Genomic DNA, 15578 nt, shown 5'->3' on the forward strand with positions numbered 1-15578 from the left:
CCCCCACTTGTACACGCACACATGCGTGCGCCATCACTCAGATGGCCCAGCTTGGACAAAGCCCCCCCTTTTTCTTCCTCTATGAAGTTAGAAGTCTCCCACCTTCCATGAGATTCCATTTCTCACCCTTCCCTCCATAAAAACCCTGCTGCCCCATCTTTTCTTGGGTCCTGTCCAGCTAGTGCTGTGTCTTTAAGGAAGTTGAAGCTGCTAAAAGTGAGGGAGAGAGAGAGACGAAAAAAACTCAAAAAAATTTGGCATCTCTTCCCCGTCAAGTTTCTGGTGTCACTTATGAAACACGGGTCCTTGTTGCTGCAGAGTAGTTGTTTTGCTGGAAAGAGGGAGTGTACGTGCTGTCTGGGCTCCCTTCCTGCAGCCTCCTCTCAGCAGACAGGGTCCTAGGCACCCTGTCCCGGGAAGGGCGGGCACGGGCAGGCTTGCAAACTGAAGGTGGGGCAGGGACCAGGCTGCCCCTCCCTCCAGCATCCTTATCTTCCCTTGGGCGCCTTTGGCCCTGCAGACTGTCCCAGGCTAACTCCGTCCTTTGTTGCTTTCTGGTTCCATCTTAGAAGAGGCTCCGCTTGGCTAAGAAAGAGTAGTTTGAAGGTAAGCCAGGGGGAGGAGGGCTCCTAGGGCTAGCGGAGGAGGGGGAGGCCTGCTGGGCACAGGGGCTGCGGTCCCCTGGGCGCTTTGCTGTTGGTTCGGGGTGCTTGGGACAGCCCTTGCTTGGATCTGTCTGGGGGCATCTGCCCCCCTAACAACCACAGCCCCGGAAATCCCAGCAGCATTTGGGTTGAGCCACTGGCCTCGCCCAAGCCAGCTGAGAGGTCCCTGGCGGGGGTTTATTTAGGCAGCCGCCTGGCGTAGTTTGAACAGAACAGGCCACGGGCGTGATTCTGTAGAAAGGATCTGGTGTCTGCTGTGGTCACGGCCCGTAGGAGCTGGAGGCGGGCAGATGGGGGTGGTGTGCACTGCACAAGGGGCCTTGTCTGGTTCAGGGCAAAGCATACCTATGGGGGGCTCCAGTGGGAGGGACCGTGGCCAGGATGTGGGAGGGCAGGAGGGAGGTTCTGCGGAGTGCAGGGGGAGGGGGCGGCTGGAAAACAGATTTCAAGTCATAAAGTCAGCTAGGAGCTGGCCGAGGCAGGGAGACCTCTCTGCTCGAAGGAGGAGCGGGGGTCCTCTTCCTTCCTGTCTTCAACCCTCCTGGCTGCATGACCTCGGGCAAGTCGTGGCCCTTCTTTGGGCCTCAGTTTCCCCTTCTGTAGAATGGAAGTGGTGGGCTGGGTGGTGTTGGGTCTTAGCTGGATTATGTGGGCCAGGGCCTTTTCATAGGGAAGAGCTCGGGGCTGGGGTCCTGAGAGGAACGAGTGCCTTCCGCAGGTCCTTGGGGTCACCTTGGTGGCATATCCCTCTTTGCAGGAGGTAGGATGCAGGAGCTGCGTCTGCTGTGCTGGGCGGTCCTCCTGGGCCTGGTGCAGACCTGTCCTGAGCCCTGTGACTGCGGGGAGAAGTATGGCTTCCAGATTGCCGACTGTGCCTACCGTGACCTGGAGGCCGTGCCAGCTGGCTTCCCCGCCAACGTGACCACGTTGAGCCTGTCAGCCAACCAGCTGCCAGGCTTGCCTGCGGGTGCATTCAGGGAGGTGCCCTTACTGCAGTCGCTGTGGCTGGCACACAACGAGATCCGCACGGTGGCCGCCGGTGCGCTGGCCTCTCTGGGCCATCTCAAGAGCCTGGACCTCAGCCACAACCTCATCTCTGACTTTGCCTGGAGCGATCTGCACAACCTCAGCGCCCTCCAGTTGCTCAAGATGGACAGCAATGAGCTGACCTTCATCCCCCGAGATGCCTTCCGCAGCCTCCGCGCTCTGCGCTCGCTGCAGCTGAACCACAACCGCTTGCACACGCTGGCCGAGGGCACCTTCACTCCACTCATTGCGCTGTCCCACCTACAGATTAATGACAACCCCTTCGATTGTACCTGTGGCATCGTGTGGTTCAAGACGTGGGCCCTGACCACGGCCGTATCCATCCCAGAGCAGGACAACATCACCTGCACTTCGCCCCATGTGCTCAAGGGCACCCCGCTGAACCGCCTGCTGCCGCTGCCTTGCTCGGCGCCCTCAGTGCAGCTCACCTATCAGCCCAGCCAGGACGGTGCCGAGCTGCGGCCCGGCTTCGTGCTGGCACTCCACTGTGATGTGGATGGGCAGCCAGCCCCCCAGCTTCACTGGCACATCCAGACGCCCGGCGGCACCGTGGAGATCGCCAGCCCCAACGTGGGTGCTGACGGGCGTGCCCTGCCTAGTGCCCCGGCAGCCAGCAGCCGGCCGCGCTTCCAGGCCTTTGCCAATGGCAGCCTGCTTATCCCCGACTTTGGCAAGCTGGAGGAGGGCACCTACAGCTGCCTGGCCACCAACGAGCTGGGCAGTGCAGAGAGCTCAGTGAACGTGGCACTGGCCACGCCAGGTGAGGGTGGCGAGGATGCGCTAGGGCGCAGGTTCCACGGCAAAGCGGCCGAGGGTAAAGGCTGCTACACGGTTGACAACGAGGTGCAGCCGTCGGGTCCCGAGGACAACGTGGTCATCATCTACCTCAGCCGTGCTAGGGGCCCTGAGACTGCAGCAGCAGGAGAAGGGGTCCGTGGGCAGCAGCCCCCAGGCCTGCTCCTGCTGGGCCAGAGCCTCCTCCTCCTCCTCCTCCTCCCTTCCTTCTAGCCCCACCCCCACCGGGCTGGGCTGGAGCAGCCCCAGGGCCTCCCAGATTCCTCCCCCTGACTCTGCAGATGTCCCTTATAAGTGCTGCAGGGGTGGGGGCTGGGGGGTGGCAATTCCTGAGGCCTGCATGGGAGCTTCATATCTTCCTACCTCCCCTTTGCATTTCTTCTGGAACATTTGCCACCCCAACTTCTAGCCTTGCTCAAAGCTGGTGACTTGTACAGAATTTGATCCCATAACTCACCGCCTGCGGTGCTAATTGCTGCTAACCACATTGCCCATGCTCCCTGTCAGGGCAGCAGGCTAACGGGGCAATGCCCTGACCCCCTGGGTGATGCCTCCCTGATGGACTCCAGGCCCTGGGCCTGACTGACAGGCTGGCGAAGGCTGGGAGCGGAGGGTTGCAGCTTGGCAGGGAGGTAGCTTGAAGCAGACAGGGCACAGGAGAGAGGAATAGGATGTAGGGGCAGTGGCTGGCATGGCTCTGAGGCACTCGGTGACCTGCTTGAGCTCCTGCTGTCCCTTGGTGTTCTCTGACGACTTGGGGGTTCAGGAGTCTGCCCTCATCTCAGACAGGACTGGAGGTTCCAGGAGGGGCCTTCATCTCCTCTAATCCTCCCTCCCTCCCTCCTTGTGTGCCCCTCCATCCTGGACACCTGCCCTGCCTTTCTCTCCAAGTATGCGTCTGTAGCCGGCCCCTCTGAAGAGGCCAGCCAGCCTGGGGGCAGCAGAGAAATAAACAGCATTTCTAATGCTCCCCTGTGTCTGCCTGGAGTTTTGTCTGGATCTAGGAGCCCCCCGGGTGGGGACGGGGGATAGGATGGGGAGCTGCAGAGTCAGGACAGCCAGCCTGCCTGTCCACACGTGATGGGGCCTATAAGGCACACACAGACTGTGTGGTGGTGGCTGGGCCTTGAGCTGAGCTGAGCTGCAGATGTTCCCTCCCCAAAACTAGCCCACAGGACAAATGGGGGTGCGAGCCTGACAACCATTACGGACGCTTCCCTGGGTCCCCCGTGGACCCGTGCAGTGCTCTATGCAGCAGTGGCCTGAGGAGGCATTTTGGGGGGCAGGGGAAATGGAAGTGCTTGGGTTGTGGTCCTTCTTCCCGGTCCGGCTCCTGGGAGAGACGTTAGGGTATATTGAGGAAACGGGGGACAGGCAAGGCAAGATGGAGGGGAGAGAAGGGGGAGATATGGGACAGAGGATAGGGGAGAGAGAGGGAAAGAGCAAGACCCAGAGAGACTGAGAACAAGAGACATATCTGAGGGAGGAGCCAGAGGAAATGAATGGGACTTGCTCCTATCTTTCCAGGAAGAGGAAATGGTATTCCTGGAGGAAAGTCTTTTCCGTAGGAGTCCTTCCCCACAGAGGAGATGGATCAGTAACTGCCTTGGGGGGTGAGGGCCTGGCAGAACCTGCAGGTCTCTTAGCATGGGGAAGGTGGGGACAGGGTCAGAACCTGGAGACTGTGGAACCCCATACCTGTGCCGGGTCAGAGAGGTGTCTCCCTACTGCCTCCATCCCCGCCCCTTTCCAGATTGAAGGGAGCTGCACAGAGGGACAAGACCCCGTGGGAGAGGCTTTGCAGCCTCTGCCCAGAACCCCCAGGACTGCTGAGCTCAGCAAAGTGGAAGCAGGGAGACCAAGGAGCCTGGGGTAGCAGCTGTGAGTCTTGGCAGCTGGCCAGCCCCCTTCCCCTCCTCCTGGTCCACATACAGCACCTCCCCACTCCCCTCATCAATTTGCAGTTCCCACTGAGCTGATGTCACCAGCAGCGCATGTCAAGGATGACCGCACATGTGATGGAAAGCAGCAGGATGGAGCAGAGTCCCCTGTGCTGTACCACCTCGGGTAAGTCACTCCCCATCTCTGGGCTTCAATTTCCTCAGAAAACAAAGGACAGGGTAGGGCATAGTAATGCTTAAGAGTCCAATCAACTCTGATTATCTAAGGCTTGATAATCCTAACCCAACTTGGACTCCTGAGTCTCTGGTTCCATTCACAGCTGAGCAGGCTTGGTTTCTTGGAGTAGGATGTGGGCCTAAGACCTGAGTCAGGACGGCTGGGGAACAACTGAGCTCTGAATGAACTAGCTACTCCCCTGCTTTAAAGTCATCCACGGCCCCCACTGATCTTGGGGTGACACCCGAGTTCCCCAGCAAGCCATTCATGGCCCTCTGACTGGCTCTCCGACACCGCCCACCCTACCTGCCGCTCTTGGATTTGATATTTAATTGTTCCCTTAACGCTCCATGATGTGTCATCCTCTGCACCTTTATTTATCCTGTTCCCTCTATCCGGACACCCTTCTCCTGTTCCTCTCTTGGCTAAGTCAGCCTTTGAGACTCGGCTCAGGTATCACCTCCACCAGAAAGCCTTCCTGGATGCCCCCCATCCTCCAATGTGGACTAGGCCCCTCCTCTGGCTCACATAGCCCTGGGGGTCCAGTGTCCCAGCCTGATCACACTCTCGTGACTCTGTTTCCTTGTTAAGGGCAGAGACTCAATCTGCCTTCTTGTCCCTGCGACGCTGTCAGTCACTACCACAGGGCCAGGAAGACACTTTTCAATGGGTGGCAGAGCGATCAGGGACCGCCCTCTTTGCCCTTCTCACAGGCAGCCTCAAAAGTGGTTGGAACTCCCTGGCCCTGCCCCTGGCTTCATGTGTGTTTGAGGCTGTAGTGGGGGTGTAGAGATGTGGGAAGGAGGGGATTGGTCTCCACTGACTGTGCAGACATTTCTCGAGGCCCCGCTGATCCAGATCTCTGTAGCCCTCCTCCATAGCCCCAGCCCCACAGTGGACCCCACATCCTCACTCATACCTCCCCCCTCCACCAGCCCCCAGCAGAGGAAGGGACCCCACCCCCCTCAGCTGCCCTTCTCCTCTGCATACTTGGTCTCCTCCCATTAGGAGAGCTCCCTCGCTGTGCCCCTCCCACCTCCACACCTTTATTCATATTGCTTCCCCATCTGCCTGAAATCGCTCCTCCTCCTCAAGTCCTGCCCATTCTTGAGGACCCAGAACAAGTCCCACTTCCAAAACCAATGCCCACACAGCTCAGGGGTGCCATCATAGGGTCCCCAGTCTCTCCACCACCCAAAGGGATGTGGCTATGGGTTCTCCTCTGCCCTGGGCCCAGTACCCAGCCCAGCATGTGATCAGAATGTGCCAATCCCCACAAGCCGCATAAATGCAGTGTTGACTTACGGACAGTGTGGGCAGTTTTCCCCACGTGCCCCTCCCCCTGAGGAGGACTGCTTCTCAGGGACAAGTTTATTACCAGGAACACACTAACCTCTTTCATAATATCTAAAGGCATACCAACTACAAAAATATCAGGCTCTCAAGTGTGGGCAGCTCAGTGCGGGGCTGGTTTGAGCTGACTTTGCTGCCTGGTAGGAGCCCATGGCTTCCTCCTGGGCTGCCTTACAGGCCACGAGGCCCCCAGAGAGGAGGGGGAAAGCTGGAGAGGAAGTACTGTGTCTGGTCCCATGGTGGTAAAGTCCAAGGCTGAGGGGGGCCGAGCTGGAATACGAGGCTGTCCCCGCCTGAATCACCAGGCCTGGTCAGGAGAAGGCTTCAGGGAGGCCCTGGTGCTGGCAGCAGAGCCAGCACGAGGAGGAGCCAGGATGCGGCTGCCTGACTTCCATGGGCTCCTGGACCAAGGGCTAAGCCACTGATCGCTTTCTCCAGAGCCTTCGCTGGCTCCCCGAGGCCAAGGGGCAGACCAGAGTCTTCCCAACGCTTGTAGTGTGGACAGACCTCCAGCCAACCGTGGCCACCCTCAGCCTCTGGGGCTGGTCACTGGGGACCTGCTGGCAGAGCTGGTGCCAAGCAGAGAGGCTGCCATGGCTGGGGTGATGCTGGGAGAGCCGGGGAGGGAGTGGGCTGGGGGGAGGGGAAGCACCCGGCACAGACGAGGACACGGTGGCTTGGCCTCCCTCCTCAGGGCTGGGCACCGTTGGCCCGGGCACCTGATAGGGCTGTCTTCCGGAAGGCCTGCAGGGCCGGATTGTGCAGCAGCGTGTACGCCAGGCCCCAGCGGGCCCTGCCTCGATGGGCCCTGGGCCTCGCTCCCTTGGCCATGGGGTCCTTGGTCTGCAGCAACTGCATCCCTGAGAGGGAGAGACCTTCTGTGAGTCACTCAACCAACACCTAGCCAAGCCTCCCAGCACCCAGACCTGAGCAGAGTCTGAAAATCCCTTCTGTAGTGTTGGGGAGGCTGGTGAGACTGGAGTTCCAGGTGCCGGCTCATAGAGTGGGAAGTTGGGAGAAGCGTGGGGCTGCAGAGGGGTTTCTGTAAAGGCTCAGGATGTCATCCTGCGAGTGACAGACAGAAGAGGGAGAGGATGAGTTTGGTGGAGGGGACTGGAGGCAGGGCTGGGACAAAGGCCTAGAGCCAGCTGAATGTCCCTCTTCCTACTACAGACTTTCCAGGCAGTAGGGAAGGGGGAGGACATACTCCCTGAAAGGCAGAGGCGGGGGTGGCCTGGGGTGACAGAGCCTTAGCAAGACAGCCGTTTAATTCTCTGTGTGAGAGGGTGTGTGTGCCTGCGCACGTGGAGAGAGGGAGTGTGTGCTCACATCATGGAAAAAATTACCCTGAGACACACCAGGAATATCCTCACTTCCTGTCTCCCACAGGCAGCCAGGGAGAGAGGAAACGTGCGTTTTCCTGGCGCTCACTCGGCTGTGTGTTGGGGAGGGGGCATGCCTCCTTCCTGGGAGAAGCCGGGTGGGCTCGATTCCCCCCATCCCCAGGGGAAGGTGCACCTTCTTCTTCCTCCCCCAGTCTGAGGCCGTCCTGGGGGGCTGTGGGTGGCCGGGGCCTCAGTGTTCGCAGGAGCAGGGCACAGAAGGTGGTCACAGCTGGATGCGACTGGTTAACCTCGATCTTCAAGAAGTTGCAGTAGGTGTGGTAGCCTGGGGGGCGGAGGATGGCAGCGCTGGGGGAGAAGGGCCCCCCAGAGAGCCCCTAACACACGCAGGAGTGCCCTGCACTCCCTGCATGAGAGCACATGGACACCGGAGCACGTGGCACACCCACTGCACGTGGGCACACATGCACACACTGTCCACTGCCCACCCCCACGGCACGTGGTTACACACATCCTCCGTGAACAGGTTAGCACTTAGACGAGGTCAGGCCAGACCCTCCCTCACGGCTTGGGCAACCTGAGCAACCTCCGCCCCCCGCCCCTGCCCAGTGACCTTACCGGGGTCAAGAGCTGCGGCTCTCTGTGGCAGCAGGCTGAGGTCCATCTGGCCAAGGTGGATGGCGTTGTAGAGGGCAGAGAGGAGCACTCGCCACGCGGCCACCACAGCGCCCACCAGCACGTTGATGAGGAAGAGAAGGAAGGTGACTGCGTAGAGCGCTCGCCTGGGTGGAGGAGACGAGAGGCTGAGGTCTGTGTCACCTAGATGACCACAGCTGCTAGCTATTTATTGAGTACCTACGTTTACTGAGTACACCTTCTGTGCAGCCCACCCTGTGCTGGGGCCGCTCTCTCTCAACCCAGCTCGCCCTCCCCACCACCTGAGAGACAGGCGGTGTTACTCCCTCTATTGAAGGGAAACTGAGGCCCAGAGAGATTGGGTGACTTAGCTAAGGCTGTCTAGCTAGTCAGTGGCAGAGCTGGAGTTTAAGTCCAGGTCCGTCTGGATCTTTCCACGACCCCAGTGTCTCCCACCTCCTCCTCTGGGCCCCTTGCGCACTGACTGTGAGTCCCTCCTGTGGCTGAGGTTCACCCACAGCCTTGCATCTGACATGGAATTAATGTCTCTGTTCACTTCCTTCTTGCAGTGGGGGAGGCACATGGTTTTGAGGGCACAGAGGACCCAGGAGAGAGCAGTGCTGATCCCCAAAGCAGGGAAGGCTCATGGGAGTATTTCTGACAAGTAACCAGAGAGGTATTTTGGAGTAAGCTGGGCCGCTGCCCCATTTCCCCGTGTAAGGCAAGCTCTCTTTACTACCCTCTGGGTGCCCTGAGAAAGTGGAGAGATGGCAGTGGAGGGAGAAGGGCACAAAAAGGGAGACATCAAAGAAGAGGCTGAGGGCCTGAGGGAGCCACGAGCCCAGGAGCTGCCTCACCGGTTGGTCAGGTCTGGGCGTCCATGGTGAGTCTCCAGGAAGACCCAGCGGGCTGCCATGTTCTGCAGGATCACAGCCAGGGCCAAGGTCAGCCAGAAGGGCCTGCCGACGAGGTGGGGAGGGTGTCACTGTTAGTGGCCCTCTGTGAAGGGGTCCCAGAGCCCTCCACCCCTTGCCTCACTCACCACGAGGACTCCAGGGATCTGAGGAGCAGGAGGTTCCTGCCGTGGAGCATGGGCATAAACACCAGGAAGGCCAGGGCCGTGGTCCCCAGGAAGAAGATGATCTGCTGCACCAGGAGCCCTGCCAGGACGGGGAGGGGGAGGGGAATGAGGAAAAGCTCAGGCTCTGCGGGACCCAGCCCACCCCTGCCACTCGCCGGAACCCAAGGGCTTTGGAATTGGGCAGGCCTGGTTTCAGATCCCTGCTCTGCCGCTGCCTGGCGGTGCCACGTGGAGCAATCGCTCTACCTCTGAGCCTCGGCTTCTTCCTCTGTAAAGTGGGGACGGTGGCCCCTACCTCCGGGGGTTCTCGGGAGGATCCAATGGGATGATGTCTGTGGCAACTCTTTGAAAACCCCAAAGTGCTTTGCAAACATTATTTTCCCCCAGTTGCTCCGAGTCCTTGGGGACAAGACTGCATTTTAAATTAACGTTTGCATTCCTACTGGCCAGAGCCTGGCACATGGTAGGTGCCCGCAAGTTGTCTATTGAAACAATTGGCTAATTGTTGATGTGGGATAACGTGTACCAGAGGGCTTGGGAGGTATAAGGTCTACCAAGATGAGGAGTTACAACGTTCAGTGCTAGTAATTCCTCTACACCTTTGTCATCCTTCTCCTCTTCCTTGGGGAGGTGAGAACTGAAGGAACCAGCGGGAGAGACATCAGGCCCTGGCTTTTGCAACACTGGCCCCAGCTGCCTCACGTTTCAGAGAGCTTTATTTACTGAAGCTTGCAAGAGGAGAATCAGAAAGTCCACCGAGAGGGGTCCTGGAAGTTAATCTAGTTCAACTCCCTCAGGACAAGACTCCCTTTGCAGCCCCCAACAATGGCCATGAACCCTGCTTGCATACCCCCAGTGACAGGGATCTCATTACCTCCTGAGGTAGCCCACTGTGGCATAGCCCTCCCTTACACAAGCAGGAATGTGCCTCCTGGAACTTCCCACCTTCCAGGCCTGGGTCCATCCTCTGTGTAAACACCTGGTGGCACCCAGGGGCCATCCTCGTGTGAGGGGTATCCTTTCCCCAAGGGCTCCTGCAACCCCTGCCCCCCACCTAAGTGAGCTTCCTGAGAGCAAGGTGGGTCCTTCCTCTTGCTCTTGCCCCAGAGCCTGCCCCAGCACAGGCAGACACCCAGGGGTAGCCAAGACCTGCTGAGCATTTCCCCCCACCCACTGAGGCCAGTGTCTGGGGCTGCTGAGGCCAGGTGGAGTGGGCAAGGGGGGCTCACCAAGGCAGGTAAAAGCAGTATGGTAGGCACTGAAGCTCATCCAGCAGAATACGGCCTGGCGGGAGGGGTGGAGGCTCTGCGGCAGGGCACCTCGATCCAGGGCAGCCCCTCGGTGCAGAGCTCGCAGGTTGGCCCTGGGGTGAGGGCAAGGAAGGCAGGGGTCTCAGGGAGCGCACACACTCCCTACGTTCCTCCTCTGGGCCAGCCTCTGGCTAAACTCCCAGTCTAATTACAACTCATGGCTGTGGGAGCCCAGCGGAGGCTACCAACCCAGGCTGGGAGGTCAGGGAGGGCTTCCCAGAGGAGGTGATGTCTGAATAGAATCTTAAAGGATGAATAAGAGTAAGCTGGTGGGGGGTGGGGTGGGGATCAAGGGAGGCAAATTCAGGCAGAAGAGTCAACCTAAGCCAAGTCAGAAAAGTGAGAAACAACCATAGAAATGGAAAGTGACTTGCAGCTCAGCCAGCAGGGCAGGAGGGAAGGTTCCAAGCAGGCAGAGGCTTGAGGGCCTTGAATGCCAGCCTGAGCAGGGCCAACTAGGTGAGAAAAGACCCCTGGGCAGCAACCCTGAGGCCTGACAAATGCACCGGGTATATGGACCAGTTCTCTGACGTTGCTAAGTGCCTGGATCTTCCCTTCCCACCCACCCTACTCCCAACTAGAACCTTCTCTCCCTCTCTGCTCACATTTCCTCAGTGCTCCTTATCATTCACCATGAAAGGGCAAGCGAAGCAGCTTGGCATTCAACGTCCCACAGCAATCTCTCCTGTGCCCCAACACCAGCCAGGCCACCTCTGCACTCCCATTCTCACGGGTCAGGCTCACTCCAGCCTCGCGCCCTTGCTCACACAGCTCCTCCCGCCTGGCACCATTCCCCGCTCCTCTCCTCCCTCTTCTTCCCATCCCACATAGAACGCCAGCTTTCCCAGTGCCTTCCTTATCTAATCCAGCACTACTAGGCGGCCCCTTCTCAGAGGGCTACCTCCACACGCCCTCCCCTAGTCAGCCATGCCCCATATCACTCACAGATGTTTCTCCAACCACACAGGAATGCCTGCCTTCTCCGCCTGCCACAAGGCAGCCGGCAGGTGAGCTCAGTGACACCTGGGCCTCCGGAGGCTCTCCCTCCCTCCAGCCCCAGGGCTTTCCTCACAGGCCTCCTGGGTCAGGGGTCCTGCAGGCCCCTAGGACTCCAACCTCTTCCCATATCTGCACTGGGAAGTCAGAGCCTACCACTAACCTGTGTGTCACCAGCGAGCGGATCAGCAGGAGGAAGGTAAGTGAGCAAGACAGGACCAAGGCCAAGACGTAGCAAACTGGAGGGGTGGAGAGGGAGCAAAACGGGAGGTCAGGGCCTGGAGGGTCTCCTGGGAGCCCCCGAAATGCTGCCAGGGTGGAGCCTGGGTGGGAGTTACCCCCGCCCCACACCCCATACCGAGTGGAGGCCTCTTGCCACATCCCCCATTCTCAGATGCAGTATAAGTCGCCAACCTCAGCCAGCCATACTGCCAGGCGATATATGGTAGCCAAGACAGGGAGAGGCCAGCTCTGACGCTGCAGACCTGGCTATCACCCTGGTCTTGCTGCTTCCATTGCTGTGTGATCCCCATAAGAGACTCCATCTAACCTGGCATCTGCATCCAGCTCCACGCTTCCTGGCCGTGTGGCCCCCAGGGGGTCATTTTGTCTCCCAGCCTCAGCTTGCTGTGCTGGGTACCCTGCTAGGCTGCCCATCTCCCAGCATGACATGAGCCATAAAACCCCACCTGGGCCGTGTCAGTGGCCTTTGTTCAGGCACAGATGATGCGAGTGCAAAGCAGTGTGGCCTGAGTCCATCAGAAAGAAGGAGGTGACTGCTGCTACCCATCTCCTCCAGGCTGTAACCCCTCCTCCCCAGCTCCCGGCCCCCCTGGGCCATGTGCACGGATCATGAGTTTGCTGTATCCCCAGCAGCTGGGGGAGAACACACGGTGTGTTGTGAACAAGCCTGGTATTTAAGCACAGCGGAGATGCAGGGCTGCAAGCCTTCCACCCTACATCCATATCCAGCCTCTCTCTGCACACTCAAAGCAACCCCACAGGAGAGGCACAGCAAGACATGGGACCAACGAAGAAGCTGAGACACAGAGAGAGGGCCTGACCCACCAGCCACACTGCTAGGAAGTGAAGGAGCAGGACGTGTAATCATTTCCAAGCAGACCCAGAATGAGCCCAGGGTGCCTGCACCGTGATCTCATCAGTCAGCCCAGGGAGGTGTTTCTGGTTCCTGTATCCCCACCAAAAACTCGGGAGGGGAGCAAATACCCACAGACAAGGCGAGCACTACTTCCATGTAGCCACAGGTGCTGGAGAAGCGAGTCTCGGCACTGGCAGCACATTAGGGTCACCTGGAGCTGTTAAAACCCCCATGGCCCAGGCTGCCCCCCAGCCCAATTCAATCAGAATTTCTGGGCATGGGACCCAGGCCTTAGCTTTTGTGAAAGCAACCCCGGTAATTCCAATGTGCAGCCAGGGTTGAGAACCACTGCCCTGTGGCTTTCCGAAGATGGAGCCCTAATGATTTATTTCTATCGACGATTGAAATCAATCACCCAACTGACACATACAGAACCTGCTACAGCCGCTCTCAAACTCAGGCCTGCAACAGAACCCCCAGGAGGGCTTGTTCAATCACAGACACTGAACCCCACCCTCGGGGTTGCTGAAGTCTGGCCTGGGGCTTCAGCCTTGGGATTTTTAAAAAGTTACCAGGTGATTCTCAGGGTTACCAGGGTTGAGAAAGACTGCTGCAGAGACCTGGGGCCTCTCTGCCTGCCCCTGGCTCACTCCTCCAGTGGCAGGAGGGGCACTTTTCTGAGAGGTAAGCCTAGGAGAAAGCACTGGGCATGTGCAGCTCTTCCCTGCTCTATCCGTCCTGGAGCCACTCGGCACCAGCGAAGGTGCATCCTGGACGGTTTCTGCCAGGGGTGAAGAGCCTGCCTGCTGAGCCTGAGCAGGTGAGCAAGTAAGTTAACACGGGGTGAAGGGTCAGCCAGCCTCCCTGGCCCCAGGCCTGGCCTTTGATCTCCATCTATCTGCCTCCTGCTCCTCTCCCCTCAATTGGTTCCAAACTTGGGTCCCTCCAAATGCTGGTACGCATAAAATCTTCCTGCTCTTTGCCTCCTCTGGGGCCCTGCACCTGCCCCCTCCTGGGCCCTGCTTTGTGGCTCCATCTCTCTTCCCCACCGGATCGATGGCCTCAAGGACAAGGTTGCCTTTGTAGATTCAGCACCCATTTTGCAGGTAGGGAAACTGAGGTCCAGAGAGGCGGAAGTGGCTTGCCCACAGTCACACAGCTTGTGAGTGATGGAGCAGGAATTCTAGTCTGCCTGATTCAGGGCATGAGCTTGCTGTGAACAATGCCAGACTTATGGTCCAGGTGCCAGGTGGGCAGCCCCAAACAGGCTCTCAGAGCTCAGAAGACATTAGTTCCTTAGGCTAAGAACAAACCAAAGGATCCCCGAGCCCAGATCTCATCCCAGTTCCACCCCTGGCTTGCTGAGTGCTTTGAGCATATCTCTAATCCTCCTGGGCCTCAGTTTTCCTTGTCTGTGAAGTGGGAGAGTAAACACTGCTCTGTTTGGCCCCATTTTGGATCTTTTTGATCCAAGAAGATCCAAAGTGGGAGCATTTGGGCTTGGAGACTGCAGCCTCTGATTATAAATGTCAAGTAGAAGCAGGATCCATTGTCCTGGACATGTCACTTCCGGCCTCGGACCCTTGATTTCCTGTTCTACAAGGTGGGATCAACGATGCTGACCTAACAGGGCTGCCGTGAGCAAGGCCTAAGCTTGGATGTGGGCTCATGTGGGCCATGTCTGATCCTGCCTGGGGCCCAGACTGCAGCCAACTTGGAATACCTCCCTGGAGATGTCATTTTCAGCCCACCCAGAACTTGTCACCTGTCCAGCTTAGGAGCCACAGCTGCAGTTCCAGGGCAGCCTCTGGTATGGGAGCAGAGGCACTCAGGAAGGTGGTGGGAGTGGTGGTCAGGGAAGGAAGCAGTCCCTGCACACACCTCTGCCCACCCACCACTCCCTGCCCCTCTCCATCCCCAGCAGGCCTGGTCTGGGGGACGAGGATGATGTGAATGGCCAGGAACAGTTGCAGAGCAGTCACACCTCCGCCTGCGATACTGGCAGCCTAAGCTCTGACCATCACATGTTACTCTTCAGGATCCAGGGTGCCCAGACCAGCAAGGGACTCCCAAATCAGCAAAGGGCGCAGGCCCCACGACTTCTGACCACCAGCCTTTGTCTCAAGGTGGTGGAGAGAGCCCCAGCTGAGGCATCAGGAGACTGCATTCTTCTCTCGGCTCCGCTTCTGCCTGGCTGGACAACCTCAGGCAAGTCCCTTCCATGTCAAGTGGGGACACTTCTCAGCCTCCCCCACAGGGCTGTTGGGAGGGCCTGGGAGATGGGGGAGGTGGGTAACAGGCTAAGGGCTGAAGGAAGCATCAGTCACAGAAGGGCAGGCTGGTATGGCTCCCTGGCCCTGGGGGCTCATTGTCGAGAGACGAAGGAGAAAGGAGGTGGCCCAGGAGGACAGGGATTGGGGAAGAGACAGCATTCGCCCCGCCCCGCCAGACCCCACCCACCTGCCCTGGGGATTCGCTCAGAACCTGGCCTGCTGTCCCACATCCCTGCCTCCTTTCCTCCTTCCCCAACCTCGGCAAAGGCCCTGGGGCTGTCCCCTCAGCTCACACACAGCATGGCCTGCCCCATCTCCATGCCTGCAGAACTGGGCAAAGACACAGATGGAGGCGGGAGACACCACACAAGCTGACGAGGGGCTGCTGAGAGGACCCTTCAGGTCTCAGAGACTTGGAACTGGAAGTTCCAACCACCCCAATTTGGAGATGAGGCAATCAAGACCCAGAGAGGGGGAGGGACGTGCCCACGGGCACCCAGCATGTCCGTGGCAGTCTGGGACCGAGCTCGCGTCCTCGCTCCCGGCCCTCGGGGACTCCCGGGAGGCCTCACCTTCCAGAGCCCACAGGTGGTGCTTCACCAGCTCTGCCACCTCCTGCTTGTCCTCGGAGAGTACGATCCCAAAGCCGGCCAGCAGGTAGGAGACGTCCGTGGTGATCCCCGCCCTCACCTTCTGGATGGTGGGTACCACGCCCGCCAGCAGCAGCAGGGCCACCTGGAAGAGCCCCAGAATGAGGGTGCCAGGCCTGGCTGTGCTCACAGCAGGCCTCCCCATCCCAGGAGAAGTGTTTTCTGAGCTAACGGGGAGACTTCAGGGGAGAAACTCGAGCAGCACACGCTTC

At 59.0% G+C, this 15578-nt stretch overlaps 2 protein-coding genes across 4 annotated transcripts in view; one reads left to right on the top strand and one right to left on the bottom strand.

The window, feature by feature from the left end:
• Window positions 1-1418: 1418 nt before the first annotated feature.
• On the top strand, window positions 1419-3292 carry ISLR (immunoglobulin superfamily containing leucine rich repeat). The gene has a single exon (XM_058540473.1). The coding sequence runs from the start codon at window positions 1431-1433 to the stop codon at window positions 2718-2720; it is 1290 nt and encodes a 429-aa protein (XP_058396456.1). The 5' UTR covers window positions 1419-1430; the 3' UTR covers window positions 2721-3292.
• A 2629-nt stretch (window positions 3293-5921) lies between these two features.
• STRA6 (signaling receptor and transporter of retinol STRA6) overlaps window positions 5922-15578 on the bottom strand; it is a 31885-nt gene continuing 22228 nt past the window's right edge. For all 3 annotated transcript variants that reach the window (XM_058542057.1, XM_058542056.1, XM_058542055.1), the window contains exons 12-19: window positions 15289-15451; window positions 11508-11583; window positions 10268-10401; window positions 9000-9117; window positions 8815-8916; window positions 7940-8103; window positions 7497-7646; window positions 5922-6838 (exon numbers count right to left, since the gene is read on the bottom strand). In XM_058542057.1, the coding sequence (XP_058398040.1) occupies window positions 6669-6838; window positions 7497-7646; window positions 7940-8103; window positions 8815-8916; window positions 9000-9117; window positions 10268-10401; window positions 11508-11583; window positions 15289-15451 (1077 nt within the window). In that variant the 3' untranslated portion in view covers window positions 5922-6668. The remainder of the gene's footprint in view (window positions 6839-7496; window positions 7647-7939; window positions 8104-8814; window positions 8917-8999; window positions 9118-10267; window positions 10402-11507; window positions 11584-15288; window positions 15452-15578) is intronic.

The sequence above is a fragment of the Diceros bicornis genome, chromosome 5, assembly GCF_020826845.1.
Source record: "Diceros bicornis minor isolate mBicDic1 chromosome 5, mDicBic1.mat.cur, whole genome shotgun sequence".
Taxonomy (NCBI): domain Eukaryota; kingdom Metazoa; phylum Chordata; class Mammalia; order Perissodactyla; family Rhinocerotidae; genus Diceros; species Diceros bicornis.